This window comes from Panthera onca, chromosome D4 (assembly GCF_046562875.1).
Source record: "Panthera onca isolate mPanOnc1 chromosome D4, mPanOnc1 haplotype 2, whole genome shotgun sequence".
Lineage (NCBI taxonomy): Eukaryota > Metazoa > Chordata > Mammalia > Carnivora > Felidae > Panthera > Panthera onca.
The window spans coordinates 82,818,485-82,839,927 of NC_138351.1; the positions used below are offsets into that span (position 1 = coordinate 82,818,485).

The 21,443-nt window shown below is 35.5% G+C and overlaps 1 protein-coding gene across 5 annotated transcripts in view; it reads left to right on the forward strand.

Annotated features, from left to right (window-relative positions):
- Positions 1 to 21,443, forward strand: part of RABGAP1 (RAB GTPase activating protein 1) — a 177,838-nt gene that overhangs the window by 72,306 nt on the left and 84,089 nt on the right. For all 5 annotated transcript variants that reach the window (XR_013551668.1, XM_060608737.3, XM_060608738.3 and 2 more), the window contains 3 exons: positions 7,518 to 7,692; positions 11,583 to 11,676; positions 15,649 to 15,799. Coding sequence is in view for 4 of the 5 variants with exons in the window: in XM_060608737.3 (XP_060464720.1) it covers positions 7,518 to 7,692; positions 11,583 to 11,676; positions 15,649 to 15,799 (420 nt within the window). In the remaining variant the exon portion in view is untranslated. The remainder of the gene's footprint in view (positions 1 to 7,517; positions 7,693 to 11,582; positions 11,677 to 15,648; positions 15,800 to 21,443) is intronic.

Consider the following 21,443-nt stretch of genomic DNA (forward strand, 5'->3'; position numbering starts at 1 on the left):
GGCAGCAGAAAAGAATTAGCATAATGTTATCAGCTCTGGAGTCAGAGTATATTGATTTTACCACTAACTAGCTTTATGACTTTGAGGAAGTACCACCAACTCTGTGAGCCTGTTTACTCAACTGTCAAATGGCAGTGTTTTAATCTTGCTCATAGTGTTATTATGACATTAAGTGAGAAACCGTACAACACACTTGGCACATAGTATGTTCTTCATACATTTTAGCTATTATTCAGAGGACTGTGGAACCTTAGTGGGACAGAGGAAGAATAAAAAATTCTAAATCATGAAGTCAGAACAACATTGATATTAGTGGATCAGCCCAAGAGGAAGAACACTTCAGAAAGAAACAATTTACAGGTATCATTTTAAAAGTTTAGGGAGTAGGGATGATTCTTAAGTTTGTAGAGTTAGAGATGATAAACAGAAATTAATTCTATAATAATTTTAGTACAAATTTGTATGTAAGCAAACATACTCTCTTTAGAGTTCTGTCTCTTTTATCTTGGTGAACATAAGATTCCTCTGATCTTACTTTTCCCTTGAGGTCTTATACAACTTTGGATTCAAAGACTGCGGTGAGTTATAGGAATATTATATGGTTTGGTCTACTATAATATATCTAAGTAGGCTAACAAATGACTTGTCAGGGTGAACTCTCCAAAAACACATATACCTGAGACCTAGTCTGATAGACTACTCTAGACTCTGTTAAGGTTATAAGCTAAACATAGACTGAGCTGTCAATATTTTCTTTGCAAAAAGCAGAAGTTTATATGTGGAAGCTAGGAGGAGGGCAAGGAATTCCTGAGAATAATCTTTCATTTTTCTCCTTATTTGGGTAAGTCTTACTTTGGTGGGGGAGGAGTTTTGTGAGGGGTAAGGAATGGGAAAGAAGAGAGAGAGTGTGAAGAATTTGAGGAACTTGTTGCTGTCTTAGGGCACTTAGAACACTGTTAATCTCATTCCTTGTAACATCATAAACTAAGTTTATTTCCTCCTTTACATTCGTGGCATTAAAAAGTAATAGCTATAGTGGTTGAGGGCCTACTGTAGCTGTCACTATCCTAGCAACTTTGCTTTTTTCTGTCTTATATACTTTTCATAGTGATCCAGTGAGGATAATAGTATTTTCATTTTATAGATCCAAAGATGTAAAATATTTTATGGAATATTGTGTGAACAAAATGAATACCCAGGCCTTCTAAGAGTCTCAGGATTCTTTCCATAGGAACATGCTCCCTTTGTCTGTCTTTCTTTAAGAGCATTTTTAGAACTTACTTAAATTAAGCAGAATTTAAAACTTTAACCCTTTTGCAGTTCTCATCAGACAGAAAAGGAAACAATGCTGCCGACCAAATTTTTTAAATACATAGCATATAGTTTCTGTTTATTGCTGTCAGTATGGGAAAATAATTATAGAAATGTTTTTTTGGTTTTTTGTTTTTAAATGTTTATTCTTGAGAGAGAGAGCGAGGGAGAGAGAGAGAGAGAGAGAATGAGTGGGGGAGGGGCAGAGAGACCTGGGGAAACACAAAATCTGAAACAGGCTTTGGGCTCCGAGCTATCAGAACAGAGCCCGACACAGGGCTCAAACTCAGGAATGGCAAGATCGTGACCTAGGCTGAAGTCAGACACTTAACCGACTGAGCCATCCAGGTGCCCCTAGAAATGTTTTTTTTTTAATACATGCTTAAAAATTGATTCTTTCTCCTATCCCTAAAATTATCTGATGACTCAGTAACTCCTCTGTAGCCTGGAAGTCTTCCCAACTGTGCGGTTTATTATATTAAAATGGCATCATATCAGAGAAGAAACAAATTTAGTGAGGAAAGAATGATTGTTTTCTTGGATTTTAATTTTTAGATATCATTTACTAAAAGAGGAAGAAACTAATCTGAAGACTAAATATTCCATCAGTATCATAAGGTGAAGTCAAGACCAGCTAAGCATTCTTAGAACTATAGAATTACAGAATTTTATTGCCAGAGAGACTGCAGGGATCTTAAAATCTTTTATGAAATAATTTTATAAATGAAGCTGATGTCTCCATTGGCCAACATCATATAGACAAGTTATTAGCATAACTGTACTGGAAACCTGGGCCTATTATTTCTGTTTGGGGTGTGTGTGTGTGTGTGTATGTGTATGTATGTATATAGGGATATGCACTGAACCACTATACCTCTCAAAATAAAAAATATGGAAATGCTTTCTATAGTAGAGATCTTCAATTGCTAAATCAGGAGACATGTGATATCATAGTATTCCATTATTCCTGGGAAGTGTCACTGGGATTAGGTGGTGACCAGTGGATTTTTCCTTTGTAAAAACAGTTTTCTTTTTGTATTTAGCAAATAAATTTGGGGTGGTTCTTGGCAACTTCCAACTACCCAGTTCTCTACAACTTTCTAACTAATGATTTTAGTATCCATTGATAATCCTTCCCTAAATCAGTTAAGCTCATTCACATAATTTCAATAGTAATTTAATATTACAGGGTTTTCTTCTTTTCTTTTACGTTTATATATGTTTCTAATATTGAGTATCTTCTTAATTACAGTAATAGTAATGCATTCTTTGCTTTATCCTACTTTATTGAAGAATTCAAAAATAACAGTATTTCAGGAAATACCCTTAATACAGATCTTTATTTATTATTCCTAGCAAATTTATAACAAAATCTTTATTTTAATTTTACAAATCAAAAACTTGTAAAATGTTAAAAAAAAAAAAGGTAGTATTTATTGAATGTGTTTTTGAAATATAGATTTTAGTTATAAAATTTCAGTGAGGACAAGCTTATATATTAATGAATTTACTGATGAGGTAATTAAGCATTCATTAATAAACGTGCACCATTTCTTTTTTTTTTTTTTTTAATTTTTGTTTTAATGTTTATTTTTGAGATAGAGACAGAGCATGAGCAGGGGAGGGGCAGAGAGGGAGACATGGAGTGTCAGCTCAGAGCCCGACATGGGGCTAGAACTCACGGACCGGACCGTGAGATCATGACCTGAGCCGAAGTCAGATGGCCAACTGACTGAGCCACCCAGGCGCCCCTAAACTTGCACCATTTCTAAAATCTAGCTTGTGTTAAACTGCGATTTGTGTACAACTTGCATTGTACAAGTTTTTTACTATTGTAAATAAAACCTATATTTTAATATCCATATATAAAAATCACTATGTAACCTCTTAAATGAAAAGGTTTCCAGAATATTTCGAATATTCTGAACTTTTCTATAGATGCATAAATTTTGGGAGAAATATCTATTAATGTAACTGCAATACCTATGTATTACATAAAAATAGACGTATATAATATGAAATTATTTGAGTCCACACAGTTTCAAATTCCCATTTGTTGATATTCATTTCAAAAAGAAATCAGTACTCCAATTAATAATAAAACTATTGAGTGAAGTTTAAGATTTTATTGAACTATTTTTTCCCTTTGAACTATTCTAGTAAGATTATAAAATCAGTTTCTGAACACAGGTTCAGAAGTTAATTGGAATTTTTTTTCTCATTTATGTTACCACTTGACATATAGTTAGGTTCATTGGTTTCCATATTTTCAATTTGGGGTTGTTGGGTATTTTTTTACCTTTTTGGTTTAATTTATTTTTTTTGAATATTTAAATATAATGGTACAAAAGTCAAAATTATGTAAAAATGTACTCAGCAGTCATATTTACATTCATCTGTTTCTCCACCCAATCCCATAAGTAACCATTATTATTGGTTTCTGGGTTATCTTTCCAAAGTTTCTTTTTGTGAAAATAATGAAATATTCCTACATATTTTTAACTTCCTTTTTAAACAAAAACTAACATGTACTGTTCTACACCTTGCTTTTTTAATATATCCTGATGATCATTCCACAGTAGTTCACAGAGATCTTCCTCATTCTTAATGACTACATGGTACTGTGTTGTTCGGGTGAATCATGATCTTTGATTTTTAACATTTATTCATTTTTGAGAGAGAGAGAGAGAGAGAGAGAGAGAGGGAGGGAGGGAGGGGCAGAGAGAGAGGGAGATACAGAATCCAAAGCAGGCTCAAGGCTTCAAGCTGTCAGTACAGAGCCTGATGCAGGGCTCGAACCTACAAACTGTGAGACCATGATCTGAGCCAAAGTCAGACACTCAACCGACTGAGCCACCCAGACGCTCCATGATCTCTGATTTTTAAATTGTCCTCTATTGATGGTTTTTTTTTCAATCATTTGCTATTCCAAATAATGTTGCAGTATAGAACCTTGTATCATATGTTGTTTTGATTTTATGAAACTGCATCTTAGAGTAAATTTTTATTAGTATACTCATTAGCACATGACATAATTTTGCGTATGTAATTTTGTCATGTTTGCCAAATTCTCCTCTTTCACATTTGTAATCAGAGATGAGCAGGATATGAGAATACCTGTTTCTCCATATGTTTGTCATGAGTATATTGTCAAACTTAAGGATCTGATGGTAGTTTTAATTTATCCTTTGATGAATGAAAACCAGCATTTTTCATATGTTTAGGATTGATTTTAGTTTCCTGTTCTCTGAACTGTCTCTTCATATTTTTTGCTTTTTGGTTTTGGCCTTTTTTCTCTTAGTTGTTAGAAGCTCTTTCTGTAGTTGAGAGATTAACCCTTTGAGATATAAGTTGCAAACATTTGTTCTGGTTTGTCACTTAAGTTATGATGAATCTTTTCAGCTTTTTGACTGTATAGTTTCTTTTCCTGTACTTGAATTCATCGAATTTTTCCTTTAAAGCTTCTGGCTTTTGAGTTATAATTAGAAATGCTTTCCATACACCCAATAATAAAGAAATTTACACGTTTTCTTCTATTACTTATATGGTTTCATTTTTCTACTTTTAGAGCTCTGATTCATTAGTATTTTATTCTGTTATATGATGTAAAGTATAAATCTGATTTAATGTTTTTCCAAATGACCATACACTTTTTTAATGTTATGTTTACTGTGTTTTATTATGTTCTCTTCATTATGGTTTTTATGTTCTATTCCATGGGGTTTTTAGGTTACTCATGCACCAATATCACCCTTTAAATTATGTAGACTTTATAATATGTTTTAATATCTGATAGGGCTGCCCTCCCTCCCCAGTTCTTTTGTGGATTTTGTTTATTTTTCATGTAAACTTTAGATTCAAATTCTGTAGCTCTAGAAAAAAAGGATAGGTATTTTTACTGAAGAGAATTGACATCTTTTTGATGTTTAGTCATCTTACCTGAGAACACGTGATATTGTTCCATTTATTCAAGTTTTTGTTTTTCTTACAAGAGTGCTTTTTTAAAAGCTTTTTATTACAGAAAATTCAAACATACACAGAAATAAAAATAATAGCATAATAAACCCCCACATATTATTTCCCAGCTTCAATAATGAGTATCATTTTTAATAGCTGGAATTCTTGACTTACAAGCAAGGTTCAGTTCATGACTATGTTTATCTGACTTCAAAGGGCAGTGTTGGTCTGGTCAGTGTTATTCACAGAAGAGTTTCTAGGTGAACTGCAATGGTTATCACATTTTATAGTCTCTGAGAAATTTTTTTTAAAGGTAAAGAGCTATTGATCTTTGAACTTTCTTATGTAGTATTTAAGTAATGTTTCAGATAGTAATTTGTAACAAATCAAAAAAATCCTATTCCCTATCAAAGTATAATACTTAAAAATAATTAGAAATTTAGACTGAACATGTGTCATAGATTTTAGTTCAGTTCATTAAGTAACGAGAGAACCAGTAAGATGGTAAAACTGGCTTTATGTATTTGAGGAACTTGAGTTTATATAGTGCTTCTTTAAAAAATAAAAGTATTAGAACAAGATTGCTAGGTTAGAAACAAAACTGGTTAATGTCTTATAGATTAACTTTGGGTTATCTTTTCTACTGGACAGAAATCATTTGCCCATCTACCAGATACAAATTTGTAGGCTAATATATAACTTCCCAGAGTCTGGGTTTTTAATTAATAGTAAGTACTAAGTCAAAATTGTTTATTCATCTAGAAAATTAAATAATCCTTAGGTAGACCTGTTAAAACAAAGTTGTCAAACTACAGTCCATGGGTCAAGTCTGGCCTGGCCTTTGTTTTCATAAAGTTTCTTTGGAATGCAGCCATGGTCACCTTACTCAGTATCTGTGGGTGCTTTTGTACCATAACAGTAGAGTTGAATAGTTGCCACAGACTAGTGGTCCCCAGAGACTAAAATATTTATTCTTCGGCCCTTTACAGAAAATTTTACTGACTTCTATATTAAGCAGGCATTTCTGTACCTTATGAACCTTTTAATCCCCTTTCTGTATTTTTACTTTATGCTTGTACATCTTTCTCATTGGTGTAGCCACCTTGTGAGTTATCTTTGTATCTTTCCCTACAGTTCTGCCTTTTCTTCCTGCTCTGTATTTCACTTTTTCCCTCCTCCTTCTCCTTAAAACTGTCTGTAATGTGGACTATTAATATATTTAAATTTGGTACTGGCAAAGTTTTATATTCTCTGTCCTTAATTTTTAATTTAGGTGAGTTCAAACTGCTATACGTTTGCCTCAAAATACAAACTAATTTGAGATATAAGATTTTTGTGAATTAATCTCTTTTTTTGTTGCCCACCTTTACCCTCCCCCCGAGTTGTAGCTTTCACTGGAAGAAAAGTTCCTACAGTGCTTTAATTAATAAGTGAAAGGAGTGGGAAGAAACATGGAAATAAGAGGACTCTCTTAGTCCTAAACTTTGTTTTAGAATTAAAAAAAAAAAATTTTGTTTTAATGTTTATTTTAGAGAGAGAGAGGGAGCAAATGAGTGCAAGCGGGGGAGGGGCAGAGAGAGATGGAGACCCAGAAAACGAAGCAGGCTCAAGGCTCTGAGGTGTCAGCACAGAGCCCCACGGGGAGCTCAAACTCACAAGCTGTGAGATCATGACCTGAGCTGAAGTTGGAAGCTTAACCAACTGAGCTACCCAGGCACCCCTAGAATTTTTTTTTGTTTGTTGATTTTGAAAGAGAGAATCCTACCAAGCAGTCTCCACACTGTCAGCACAGAGCCCAACACAGGGCTCAGACTCAGGACCATGAGATCATGACCTGAGCTGAAATCACAAATTGGATGCTTAACTTATTGAACCACCCAGGCGCCCCTAAAATATTTTTAAACATTTTTTTTGATGGATAGTTTCATATAGGAAACTTTAAAGGACACCTTAAAGTAACAAGGAAACTATAGATGGTTAACGCTTACTAGATATTGGCAATTGCATATATGATGATACAGTATGAAGACAGTAAAATTGCAGAGCAAGAGTCCTGCCCAGTAAATAACCTATTTTCCTATGGGTTTTTAAATCCAAACATGTATTTTTATATTTAGAAAAGGTTACATTTAGTGTAGACATTCAAAGTGATACCTTTTTATTCTCACATCCTATATGAAATCAGAAGTATAGTGCTCAATTAAAAAATAATTTTACCACTTAGTAAATAATATTTTTTCGTCTTCAAGATAAAGCAGAAGGAAAGAAAGAACAATACTGATACTTTATATGAAGTTGTGTGCTTGGAAAGTGAATCAGAAAGAGAGAGGAGGAAAACTACAGCCAGTCCCTCAATTCGCCTGCCACAGTCTGGATCTCAGAGTTCCATGATACCTTCTCCTCCAGAAGATGATGAAGAGGAAGGTAAATTGTAGGGAGACCTTAATTTCTATTTTGGGGTGGCAAACCATGCAAACCATTATCATTTTGTCAGGGAATTGATAATGTGATGTAGCATTTGGAATTCTTTCAATGCTTATGAGAGTGTACTATATGCAAAGGAGTATGGGAGATTCAAAAATGGGGAATATAGGACATTCTTTAAGATAATTGTATCAGTTTGGAAAAAATGAGATTTATGGTCAGTGCTTTTTTTAAAGAGTCTGCCTATGCTATCTTAGTGTATTAGCACATTTTTAGAGCACATGTGACATAGATTCTACCTGAATACGTGTTCCTATCTCTGCTGATTTATTTTAGAGGGACAGTTTCATTTGCCAAAATGTGGCTTCCACACATGATCCTTTCACAAAATACATGTATTTAAATATACAAATTTATGTTTATACGTTATTGGATTTCCCACTGGTAAACTTTAGGAATCAACCAGTTCTTTTTTTTTTTTCTCCCACCCTCACCCCCCATGGTTATATCCATTAAGTAATCTGTCAGTCTGTTAGTCTCTGTTAAAAGCTACTATGTAGAAGTGAGAAGTGGAAAGAAGGAGCACAGGAAAAGTAAAAGTTTGGGAGGCATTTTCTAACTGATAATTTTGTACCAGGACATTATTTTTAAGAGGAAAAGACTGGTTATGATAGAAAGTCATATGAAGCATGTGTCTGTGTGAGGTTCATATGGAGTGTTCTGGAAATTCATACAGGAGAATCCATTTTTCATTGTGGGGAGATGTAAGGCATCGTGAAGAGTAGTTTTGGAGCTGGGACTCTTAAGGTGCAAGGAGAATAAATGGGCTGGTTTGGGCACTTCTGGCTCAGAAATTGCATTAACAAAGGCCTAGAGGTGGCTGGCGAGAATGATTGATACATACCCATGATTATATGTACTTTTTTCAAGTTAGAGCAAGCCCTGACTTTCCAATTCCCATTGTTCCCTATAACTTTTACTTTTCCTGTGAGTAATCAACAGGCATTTGTTAATATTAATGACCACCTGGTACTAGGTGCTTAATATGTGGTACTTTGTTTCTAAAGTAACATAATACTTTGTTTATATAATTCTCTCAAAAATTCTGAAAACTAAGATTTACTATTATCCTTATTTTGCACGTAAGGAAATGGAATCTCAGAAATATGAATTTGCCCAAGGTCACACAGCTAGAAATTGGCAAAGAGGGTCTTAATCTGGTTCTGAGAGTTAGCTGTCTGAGCTCTATTCTGTAATCATCTCTGTGCATTTAGTTCCCATAAAGCATTTTGAAGTGCAAAGAAAGCACACGTATTGTTTTGGGAGAAGTTAGAGACACAATTTAAAGTCTACCTTGAGAGCCAGTTAAATCATGTGTTAAAGCTGGGAAGGGTGGAATTGTTCTCACTGTTTGAGACTTCTCTATAACTAGCAGTCTTGAGACTTGTAGTTTACCTTCTAAGTCAACACTGCTTAAGGTGGAAGAGCAAGTAATGGTTTGGAGAACTCTTCTACCCTTAAACTCAGCAATAAAAGTAAAACCCACCATAAACTGAGAAAGACACTCTATTTTTATGAAACCAGAGAATGGTCAAATGCTGAATCTGAATGCTGTGCATTTTAAAGAGTATTTACCGGTTACAGAGAAATTTGGGCCCAACTGAAGGATAATATCATGTCTAACATCTAGTTGTAATCTATAGCAGGCATACATTTTTCAGTGTAACTGAGGAGTTCAGAGGACCTCCAGTGATAGTTGCTAACTAGGAGACATGAGGGCCAATGGCGGACCATGAGAGAGGGAACACTAGAACACAAGCTCTGGGAAGGAAGAACATGTATCTTTTTTTTGCCCACGCTGTTTCCCTAGTGTGTAACACCATTCCTGGTATGTAATAGATGCTCAGTAAATATTCGTGGGATGGGTACCCCTGCTGCAATCCATTCCTATAGTGAAAAACTAATGACAGGACCATGTTGCTGAAGAAAGCTGTGCAGACATGCCATCTTTTAATTCTCTAACATAATATATGGACCAAGGAGACCCATCCTGTTGTCATGTGTTTGCTCCCTGGAAAGAAATGTCCATGGTCCTGTAGAGAGGCTCCTTATTCCATAGGACATTTGTGCTCCCAGGACTGGAAGCCAGCAGATGTAAAGGGGAGGTGTTCAGAAGCAACATTTTGCATCTGAGGTTGCCTGCTCCCTTTCTACCCATACCCCTGCCGTAGGTACATGGAGTTGTAACCACATATTTCAGACTACTGTCCACATATGTTGAAAGCATCCAAACCAGAAAAAGACAATTTGATAAGGCAGATATTCCTGATCTCTTTAAAGGAATTGTCATCTCTTGTACATCTTAGTACATTTTTTATTGCTATTATTCCTCAAAGAGTTGTATTATATTGATATTTGAATGAGTGGAGAATTACGTGAGACCTTAGAAAGTAGGGTGAATTCTGACAAAATAATGAAGTTGGGGAAGTTTATCTTCGTGCCCTTGAGCCTTTATCTTTTCCTTATTGATCCTCCCATTTGTCCCAAAGGAGGTCTCACTTACACTCAGTCTGCGTCTTCCCTATCTTACCATGAAAACTGATGATAATGTCTAAGGCATTAGAATGTACAGATGTTATAAGTATCATGGATTTCTGAGCTGTCACTAGTTGAGATGCAAATTCATGATGTAATCATTACAGGTATAAAGATCATTACAGGTATCATTACAGGTATAAACTTTGTTTAGGCAGGTTAGGCCAAAAAACTTAGAAACAGCATTGGTGAGGACACATGTAAGCAAGTACCATTGTACTCAACAGTGGAAATGTAAATTGTAGAGCCATTCTGGAAGGCAATTTGTCAGTAAGTTACAGAATCCTTAAAATTATGCATTTTAGCCCAGGATCCACTTCTGGGCACATACCCAATGAAAGCAAGAGATATATTCATCCTGACACTATTTGTAGCAAAAAATGGAAAACTACCTAAGTGTCCAACAAAAGAAGATTGATTAAGTAAATGTCTTAGTCCATGTTTCCCACCCGCCCCCCCCCCCCTTCATGATAACTTCTAAAAATTCTTTCACAGGCCTTCTTTATCAGTGTCCCTTTTTTTTCACTGTCTTCCTATCTTATAGTCTTTAAATTCTTATTTGAATTTACTTTTCTTAATTACTAGAGTTCAGTTTGAAATAATTCATTTTGATCCTTTTTGATATTTTTGTGCTTTCTGTTATAAATTAATGCATGTCAGTGTAGAAAATTTAGTCATAAGAACATAGGGGGAAGAAGGAAATAAACCATAACTCCGTTACTCAGAGACAGTAATTGTTAGTGTCTTAGCATAATTTATTCCAGACTATTTTGATCATAACAAAGACTTATCAGCTCTTGATATTTTTACTTTATGTGGCATTTTGCCAGATTATTAATGTAAACACATGTCAGTGTGTAATCACATTGTAAACATCATGTATCATAATTTATTTAGCCACTCTCTGCTCTACTCCTGTTGGACACTTAGGTGGTTTGTAATTTTTTTTAACTGTTGTAAATAAGACTGGTACATATTTTCATAGATAAAGCTGTTTGCTTTGGAAGAGGAAAAAGAAGATACCATAATTTGAGTTTTACCATTTTATAATTAAATGGCTCTTTTCCTCAGTTGACATAATGTGGACCTCTATGGAAAGCTAAAGAAATAAAGAGATCACAGCAACATTCTACCTAGGACCATTTTCATTTTCTTTGTATTTACATTTATATGCTAAAAGAAATTATGACTTCATCCTCCCAGTAAAATCTTTCAAATTTGACTGTTATGTTTCCATTCATTCTTCTGGCTAGCATAGCCACTTTTGTTATCCTTTTCTGTGTGTTTTATTAAAGATAATGATGAACCCCTCTTGAGTGGATTTGGTGATGTATCCAAAGAATGTGCAGGAAAAATTCTTGAAACATGGGGAGAACTGCTATCAAAATGGTAAGTTAGAATAGTTCTCCTTTTCATCTGTAATTCTCATTTTCTGGGTAGGATATCTTCCCTTAACTACAGTATTCAATTTTGGAACTATTCAATTCTGGAACGTATCATAGAAACCAAAATATGAGGTTTGTATTCTAGAATCTCTGTTTTTAGCCGTTTTAAGGGTAAGTAGTGAATATCTGCAGTCAACTTTCAGAATATCAGAAACCTAATAGATTCTCATTGCTGCAGAAAATATTAATTCAGACATGGAATATATGAAAGGAATAAATCAACAAAGATGGCCTTTTTATTGATGCACTTAGGAACCACTGACAAAGATAATACACAACAATTAAGACAGTACACCTTTATCAGGGAAGTTTGGAGGATGCTTACACAATGTGTAGAGCCACAGTAGAGGCCTCGGGTGGGATTTTTCCCTATCTGTGTTATGTACAGCAGAGTGTTTTGAATGTGCTGCATACATTGGCTGCTCTAACAATTACTTTTCCTACAAACACTTGTAAGATTCAGGAATTTCTTGTCAAGAGAAATTCTGTGCTCAAGAGATAGCTTGACAACATTGTTAAGCACTATCCTGTAGACTGTCTAAAAAGGATCTACAGGTATTTATACTAATACTATACTAATACTATACTAATTTCAGGTATTTATTAATGAGACCAGAGACACTCTGGTAAGTCAGGTTGGTGAGACATTTATGTAGTTCCTTTTTCCTCTCTGTAGGATGCCAGTATATGCTGGGAAAAAAAGCTTCAAAAGTGATGTGAGCACTTCTCTAATTTCTGACTTTCTGGTTGTTAGAATTGTCATGTGAGTTCCCCGTGGGCCTGTTACTTTGGGGTCTGATTTTCTCAGAAAATTTAACTGTTGAAGCCTTTCACTCTGTTCTTAGAAAACCATGTTTCGGCATTTAAAAAATCTTCGTGTCCTTAAGGAGTGGGACTACAAATGGGCATCATCTGCTTCTAGCTCTCTCACATCTCTCACAGTGCGAGAGCTTTACACTTCTGGTGAAACGTGCTCCACATTGGGAAATGTCAAATGTGTACAGGAGGAGAATGCAAACCAAAGCATGGTTTGTCTTTACACAAGTGCTTTTAATAAATGAACTCTGCAAAAGCCCCCCTGGGATATAGTTCTCATTTATATTTGATATTCCTTTAGCAGTCAGGAGACAGACCTGCTGATGCTCTCGTCACAATTATATTTTCAGTTCAGTGAATTTGGAGTGTTTGGACTGCTGCTGGCAGGCATTTCATCTGAAGAAAAAGGTTTCTGCTCTAAAATAGAAATGTAATTGAATCTTGACATGGTTACATAACACTGTATTTAAAATCATTTAGATACAGCATTTAGACTCTAGGTTTTATTGGATGAACTCAGCAGCGTTTTATACAGTTGTTTGGAATTTGTTTTGTTAACAAGTTTTGTTTCTTCAGTTTTTGAATTTTTTAAATTACGTCCTTGTCCCATTTCCTCAAATATATTAACTGAGTTTACATTTTTGTTTAGGGCGTTTAAAACTGTTTTTGCTGGTTTGGGTCATATCTTCAGAAATGATAATGCAGTCTTTTTCTTTAATTCATTTCATCACTTTTTTCCATCATAGGAAACATGGCGATATTGTGGAGTTTTAGAGCCTAGTAGACCTGGCTTCAAATCCAACCTCTTTTACTTCCAAGCTGTATGGTCTTGGGCAAGTCACTTAACTCTTCTGAGTCTCTTTCTTCATTTAGAAAATACAGAAGTCTTTCAAATTGCCATTCAGGATTATTGTAAATTAAAAATAATGGATGTTGTACTAAGTAGCGATGGTAGTAAGAATTAATAAATTTACCATATGCCAGGCATTGTGCTAAGTTCCGTGTTTTATTTCAGTTACAACAACCTTATGAACTAGTATCCATTTATGCAGATGAGGAAACTGGCTCAGAGATTTAGTCAGCAATTTTAGTTAGTAAATGGCAGACCTAGAATTTTTAACACAGGCAAGTCTGATCCTAAAGCCGGTTTGTTTAATTCCACATTAGATTTTAGTGGCAGTATTAGCAGCAGTACATTTGAGCTCTAACTCTCCAAGTTCATTTAAACGTGACTCTTAGTGCAGAAGATAACTAATGTTGGTATAAAATAGTGTGTTGAGGTAAAGTTAATATGATCAATGACAAAATTATTCTGAAAATAATTTACCAATATAAATTAAGCTAGGGTTAGCAAATAAACCTAGGGTTAGGCTTATTGTTTCTGTAAAGGGCCAGGTCATATATATTTAGGCCATAGATACATATAGGTCATAAATATTAGGCTTTGTGGTGCAGTAATTTCTCTCACAACCACTCAACTCTGCTGTTAGAGGGCAAAAGCAGTCATAGATGATACATAAACAAAAAAGGCTGTCTCCACAAAAGTTGGTTTATAGAAGCAGGCAGTGGGCCACATTTGGTGCACAGACCATAGTGCATCAATCTTTAAATTAAGTAACAACTGCTTTTGTTCTTTCTGCCCCAACCCTTCAACTTTTATATAATTTTTTTTCCCAAGCAAAGACAAAACTATGTTGAATTGTCTATAGCTACTACATTAGGGTACTAGCATCACAGAATTAACCATTTTTAAACATACTGTGCCTTATTCTGTAGAATTCTAGGAACGTTTTGAGAAAAATCTGAGTCCTTTTTGTATTTTGAGAGTGGTCATTTTGTATCAGTAACTTACTGTTTAAATTTGATAGTCACAGGAGCCATTTCACATCAGAGTCCTGCTTTACCGACTCAGTATTGGTAGCTCTCAAATCACAAAGCAGCCATGATATCAGCGCATTCATAGGTCTTAGAGTTTGAGGACTACCTAAGTCATTTAATCAACTTCCCTGAACTTCTTTCTCCATCTGTAAAACTGGAGATACTAGCCACCTACCTCACATGGTGGTTGTGAGAATTGAGTAAGATTTCATGCAAACCACTTTGTAAATTGGTACCAACATTTCAAGATAAGTTTTCTTTTCCCCACTTTATGAGATAAATGAACCTCAAAGACTTTAATAATTTATTTTGATGTTACAATAGTCCAGTCAAAACTTCCTTATCCATCATAATCATTCAAAAATATTACTTGAAGCAAGGTATCACAAAAGCCGCTAAAAGTTTTATTTTTATATTTAAATATTTATTTTAACTTAGAATACTATTTTAACTTAGAACATATAAATATTTAATTCACTTGTGAATTTTGATGCAAGGCCAAGCCCTTATCTTTGGCTATATGTCCAGTGATTAGAATTTTGCTGTGTTTTTATTATATAAGCCACAACCATAAAGTTATGGTTTCCAGTTTTGATTTTTTTTAATTCTTTTTTAATGTTTATTAATTTTTGACAGAGAGAGAGAGAGAGAGAGAGAGAGAGAGCGCGCGCGCATGAGTGGGGGAGGGGCAGAGAGAGAGAGGGAGACACAGAATCCGAAGGAGGCTCCAGACTCTGAGCTGTGAACACAGAGCCTGATGCGGGGCTCAAACTCATAGACCGCGAGATCATGACCTGAGCCGAAGTTGGACGCTCAACCGACTGAGCCACCCAAGCGCCCCTTGATTTTTATTAAAAAAATTTTTTTAAGTACAGCAGTAATTTAAAGATACTTACAAAACAGTCTAGCTGCACAATTCTTTCCTCCACCCAATCTTTTACAGTTATCTTGGCCACATCTAATTCAATACTTTTTTTCTTTATTAGTATGTTACCTTTATTAAGTCTTTAAAAACCTTTTAGTTTAGTTTTCATAAAAATAATACTCTTTAGGGGCTCCTGGCTGGTTCAGATGGTGGAATGCACAACTCTTGATCTTGGGGTTGTGAGTTTGAGCCCCACGTTGGGTGTAGAGAGTACTTAAAAACAAGATCTTAAAAAAGAAAAAAAACCACTCTTTAGAGAATCTTTAATGTGCTTATAGATTATGGCTTTCTTTTTAGGCATCTCAATTTGAGTGTGAGACCAAAGCAGTTGTCGTCCTTAGTAAGAAGTGGTGTTCCTGAAGCTCTGCGAGGAGAAGTCTGGCAACTGCTAGCAGGTTGTCACAACAATGACCACCTGGTAGAAAAATACCGAATTCTCATTACAAAGGTAAGGGGCTGAGAATTCAGCCTCAGCATTTAATCCTTTTAGAAATTTGTTATGAAAAGATTATTGTGGCTATTTGATTTCAATTTTATACAACAGCCCAAAAGTTGTTTCTAGCGTTGGCACAAAAAGAAAAGGAAAAAGGTTTTTCTTCCTTGACTGACTTCACCTTGGAGGCAGAGGATGGCCTCTGTTCATTGTGTATCTAAATCCTTTTTGACCATAATTGCATGTTCAGTCAGATCATTTGTGCCATGCAATATGAAACACTGTCTTTTGTTTATTTTAATTGTTTTCACACTTCACAGAAATGTGCTTTTTCTAGGTAAGGCCTAGTTCTAGTTTCTACAATAGGAAGAACATGATTTTTATTCTCTTATACTGGAGTCCCTTTTAGCTCATTCCTCTAAAATGAAGAATTCTCATTTTTTATAGTATTCCCTCTCAAGTTCATGCATTCCTTAAGGTTTTGCAAACAAAACAACAAAAACTATTCTTGAACAGCATACAAGAATTTAATTTTCTTCAATATTAAGTGATGCTTCATGCCTTTGTGCCCATCTCATTGGTTTTAATTTTTGTTTTTATTTTCTCACACTGTTGAAGTATTTCTCTTTGGAAAGCAGTTTCTCCATTCCCAAACCTGGGTTATGAATGAATTGCTCAGAACCTTGAATAATACCTAAAAATTTTTTAGTATGACAAAAGGTGGGACTTCTTTTAAAAATATATTAAAACCTTCGATGAATAATATCTCCATAAAACTCTTACTGTAAAAAAATCTTATGGGGAAGAACAACATTTGAACATGAAATTGGACCTCTTACCAGAACATGACTTTTATATGATGACAATATTCATGTTCTTCTCATTTTATTTCTAGACAGATGTTTTTTCTTTCAAGAACTAATATTCTGATTTTTTTCCATTGTTGCTGTAACTATTCAAACAGCATTAACTGAGTGCCTGTCAAAACCACAGTGCAGGAGCTAGGAGGTGAAACCTATTGATTGCCGAGTAATACTCCATTGTATATATATACCACATCTTCTTTATCTATTCATCAGTCGAAGGACATATGGGCTCTTTCCATACTTTGGCTATTTTTGATAGTGCTTCTGTAAACACTGGGGTGCATGTGCCCCTTCAAAACAGCGTACCTGTATCCCTTGGATAAATGCCTAGTAGTGCAGTTGCCGGGTCGTAGGGTAGTTCTATTTTTAATTTTTTGAGGAACCTCCATACTGTTTTCCAGAGTGGCTGCACCAGCTTGCATTCCCACCAACAATGCAAAAGAGATCCTCTTTCTCCACATCCTTGCCAGCGTCTGTTGTTGCGTGAGTTGTTAATGTTAGCCATTCTGACAGGTGTGAGGTAGTATCTCATTGTGGCTTTATTTGTATTTTCCCGATGATGAGTGACGTTGAGCATTTTTTCATGTGTCAGTTGGCCATCTGGATGTCTTCTTTGGAGAAGTGTCCATTCATGTCTTTTGTCCGTTTCTTCAATGGATTATTTGTTTTTTTGGGTGTTGAGTTTGATAAATTCTTTACAGATTTCGGATAGTAACCCTTTATCTGATACATCGTTTGCAAATACCTTCTCCCATTCCATCAGTTGCCTTTTAGTTTTGCTGATTGTTTCCTTCGCTGTGCAGAAGCTTTTTATTTTGATGAGGTCCCGATAGATCATTTTTGCTTTTGTTTCCCTTGCCTCCAGAGACTTGTTGAGTAAGAAGTTGCTGCAGCCAACGTCAAAGAGGTTTTTGCCTGCTTTCTCCTAGAGGATTTTGATGGTTTCCTGTCTTACATTGAGGTCTTTCATCCATTTTCAGTTTATTTTTGTGTATGATGTAAGAAAGTGGTCCAGGTTCATTTTTCTGCATGTCCAGTTTTCCCAGCACCACTTGCTGAAGAGACTGTCTTTTTTCCATTGGATATTCTTTCCTGCTTTGTCAAAGATTAGTTGGCCATATGTTTATGGGTCTATTTCTGGGTTTCCTATTCTGTTCCATTGATCTGAGTGTCTGTTTCTGTGCCATAGTTTTGATTATTCTTAAACTTCATTTAAATGCAATCATACAACATTAAAAAAAAAATTAAAAAAAAAAATAAATGCAATCATACAATAATGCAGCTCATACCCGTTTGAGTAGGACTTCTTTTGTTCATCTAATTTGGGAGTGTATCAGGAGCCCGTCTTTCTCTTTTTGTTTTCATTTTTTTAATTGCAGAGAGTATTCCACTGTAGAAATAAAGCTCACTTGAAAAAAATCTATTCTGCTATTATAGGTATTTGGTTTTGCTTTGTTCTTTTCCAGTTTTAGCCATTGTGAACAAACCTGCTATGAACATTCTTGCATTTAGCAAATGTTATGGTGTGAATGTTTGTCTCCCTCAAAATTCATGTGGTGAAATTTAATTTCCAAAGTGATGGTATCAGAAGGTAGAGCCTTTGAGGGGCACCTGGGTGGCTCAGTATACTGAGTGTCCGGCTCTTGGTTTTGACGTCAGGTTCCACACTAAGCATGGAGACTGCTTGAGATTCTCTCTCTCTCCTTCTGCCCGTCTCTCCCACTCACCTGCGTGCGCGCTCTCTCTCTCTCTCTCTCTCTCTTTAAAAAAATGCGGGGCACCTGGGTGGCTCAGTCAGTTAAGCATCCGACTTCAGCTCAGGTCATGATCTTGTGGTTTGTGAGTTCAAGCATCCCATGTTGGGCTCTGTGCTGACAGCTCAGAGCCTGGAGCCTGCTTCTGATTCTGTGTCTCCCTCTCTGCCCCTCCCCTACTCGTGCTCTGTCTCTCTCTCAAAAATAAATTAACATTAAAGAAAACTTTTTTTAAATAAAAAATACGATAAAAAATTTTTTTAAGATGGAGGTAAAGCTTTTGAGAGGTGATTAGGTCATGAGGACAGAGCTCTCATGATAGCAAATAGTGCCCTTATGAAAGAAGCTCTAGAAAGATCCCTCACCACCTTCCATCATTTGAGGGCACAGCAAGAAGTCACCAGTCTGCAGTGAAGGAGAGGGCCTTCATCAGATCCTGACCATGTTGGCACCCTGATCTTGGATTTCTAGCCTCCAAAACTGTAAGCAATAAGTTTCTGCTGTTTTTAAGCCATCCTGTCTGTGGTATTTTGTTATAGCGGTCCAAATGGACTAAAAAAGCAAAGTTTATATATGTTAATATATGTATATAGACAATAATATTTACATGTATATATGTGTGTATATATATATTTATATATTACTAATTTTAGGAGTTTTTAATTTATTCTGGACATGGGTTCTTTGCCAGGTATATGCTTCATGTTCTTAAATTTCACATGTAATATTACTTTAGAGGTGTTTTGTTTTGCTTCTTCATAGACTAAATTTATGGCAGGAAACAGTGACTAGATTTATAGAATGAAGCTCCCCAAAACATTACCTTGCAAATAGAATTGATGAACATCTTTGTCGTCACCTTGCTTTAATTATCAAGCTTGTCTTATAAGGGGATATATGTAGGGTTTTTCCCATGTGACTTTTATAATCTAGGGACAGGTTACCTTTCAGCAATAGAAAATACATAGGTATGTGTGTATTTTGAAGGTGTTTCTTATTTCTAAAAATTTTTGTAATGTTTATTTATTTATTTTGAGAAAGAGAGAGAGAAAGAGAGCGCACGTGTGCAAGCAGGAGAAGGGCAGAGAGAAAGGGAAACAGAATCCCAAGCAGGCTCCATACTGTCAGCACAGAGCCCGACACGGGGCTCTAACCCATGAACCATGAGGTCATGACCTGAGCTGAAACCAAGAGTTGGACACCTAAACGACTGAGCCACCCAGGCGCCCCAAGGTGTTTCTTATTTCTAAAAGCAGTGGAGTTTGAGGGCACTCTTCTCCCTTTTTTTTTTTTTTAAGTTTTTTATTTTTTAGGTTTTAAGTTTTTTCATTATTTTTTTTTTAAATTTTTTTTTTTAACGTTTATTTATTTTTGAGACAGAGAGAGACAGAGCATGAACGGGGGAGGGGCAGAGAGAGAGGGAGACACAGAATCGGAAGCAGGCTCCAGGCTCTGAGCCATCAGCCCAGAGCCCGACGCGGACCGTGAGATCGTGACCTGAGCCGAAGTCGGACGCTTAACCGACTGAGCCACCCAGGTGCACCGGTTTTAAGTTTTTTTAAAGTGAGAACTTCAGATTTTTTTTTTCATCTCAAGAAGGGAAAAATAGTAGTAGTAGCTGCCCTTTTTGAACACATATGTCACATGCTGAATTAAACACTTTATAACCATTATGTCATAAATCCAAAGAAAATCCCTGTGAAGTGGTAATTACTATTTCCATTTTAGAAATGAAGAAACAGAGGTTCAGTGAAGCTTAGTAATTTGCTTATAATCATTCACATAGTAAATGATAGAGGCAGAATTTGAACTCAGAGATGACTCTAAAGCTGGTTCTTTTCCATTCTCCCTACTTGTCTATCCTTGAACTTAAAATTTCTTTATACAGCCATGTATGTACTTACACAAAATTTCCTGTAGACGCATGAACACATTTGTTTTTATGTGTAGTTTTTTATTCAGTTACTCTTCTATTGGATTTCCTTTGCTTTTACTTTTGCTTCCAGATTTTAGCCTCTAAATGATGTTTTACTAAAACATACTTAAACACGTTCTAAATCTCTTCTTTTTATGGAAGAGTGTGTGTGCAATCAGGAGTGTGCAATCAGGAGTGTGATTGCTCTGATTGCACACTCCTGATTGCACACACACTCTTCATTTAAAAGAGAGATTTAGAACGTGTATTAAGTTATTTTTGTAAACATTCATTTAGAGGCTAATAGTTCACCAGCGGTGTAGCAAAGTACCTGTTAACCCATATCCCAAACAATATTAGTTATCAGTAACTATTTAATTTTCTGCTGTCAGTGGATGTAAGTGATACCAGCATATCTTTAGTTTGCAGATCTCTGACTACTGGTAAATGTAAGCAATTTAGTCTTCTGTGAATTACCTCTTCATCTTTTTTAAACATATATTCTCAAAACCAGAGATGGAAGAAGATCACTTAGATAAGATAAAAATTATCAGGGTGCAAGTGTGGCTCAGTTGATTAAGCATCTGACTCTTGATTTCTGCTGAAGTCATGGTCAGCTCATGGGATCAAGCACAGAATCTGCTTGGGATTCTCTTTCTCTCCCTGTCTCTCTCTCTGTCCTTCCCCAGCTTGTGCTCGCTCTCTCTCAAAATAAATAAATAAACTTTAAAAAAAATCATTTACCCAAAAAAAGAACTCTGTACTCTATTATGTTTATTAATCCTTTATCTTCTTTATAAATATCTCTCTAAAACTTTAATTCTTTATTGACTTTACTGATGGTTTCATGCCTTACAAAACATTTTCAATTTTTATGTAGAAAAGTGTGTCTTGGTTAAGGTCTCTCCTACCTCTGAGTCTGTAAATGCAATTTCTGAGATTTTCTTGCAAGATTTTTATTGTATATGTTATATATTTATATCTTTAATCCATCTGGAATTTATTTTTGTACATGGCATATGATAGCGGCCCAGTTTTACTTTCTCCCAGATGGATAACCAATTGTGCTACTCCCATTTTCCTGCTGGATAGAACTGCCATCTTTGTTAGATCTTAAATTCTCA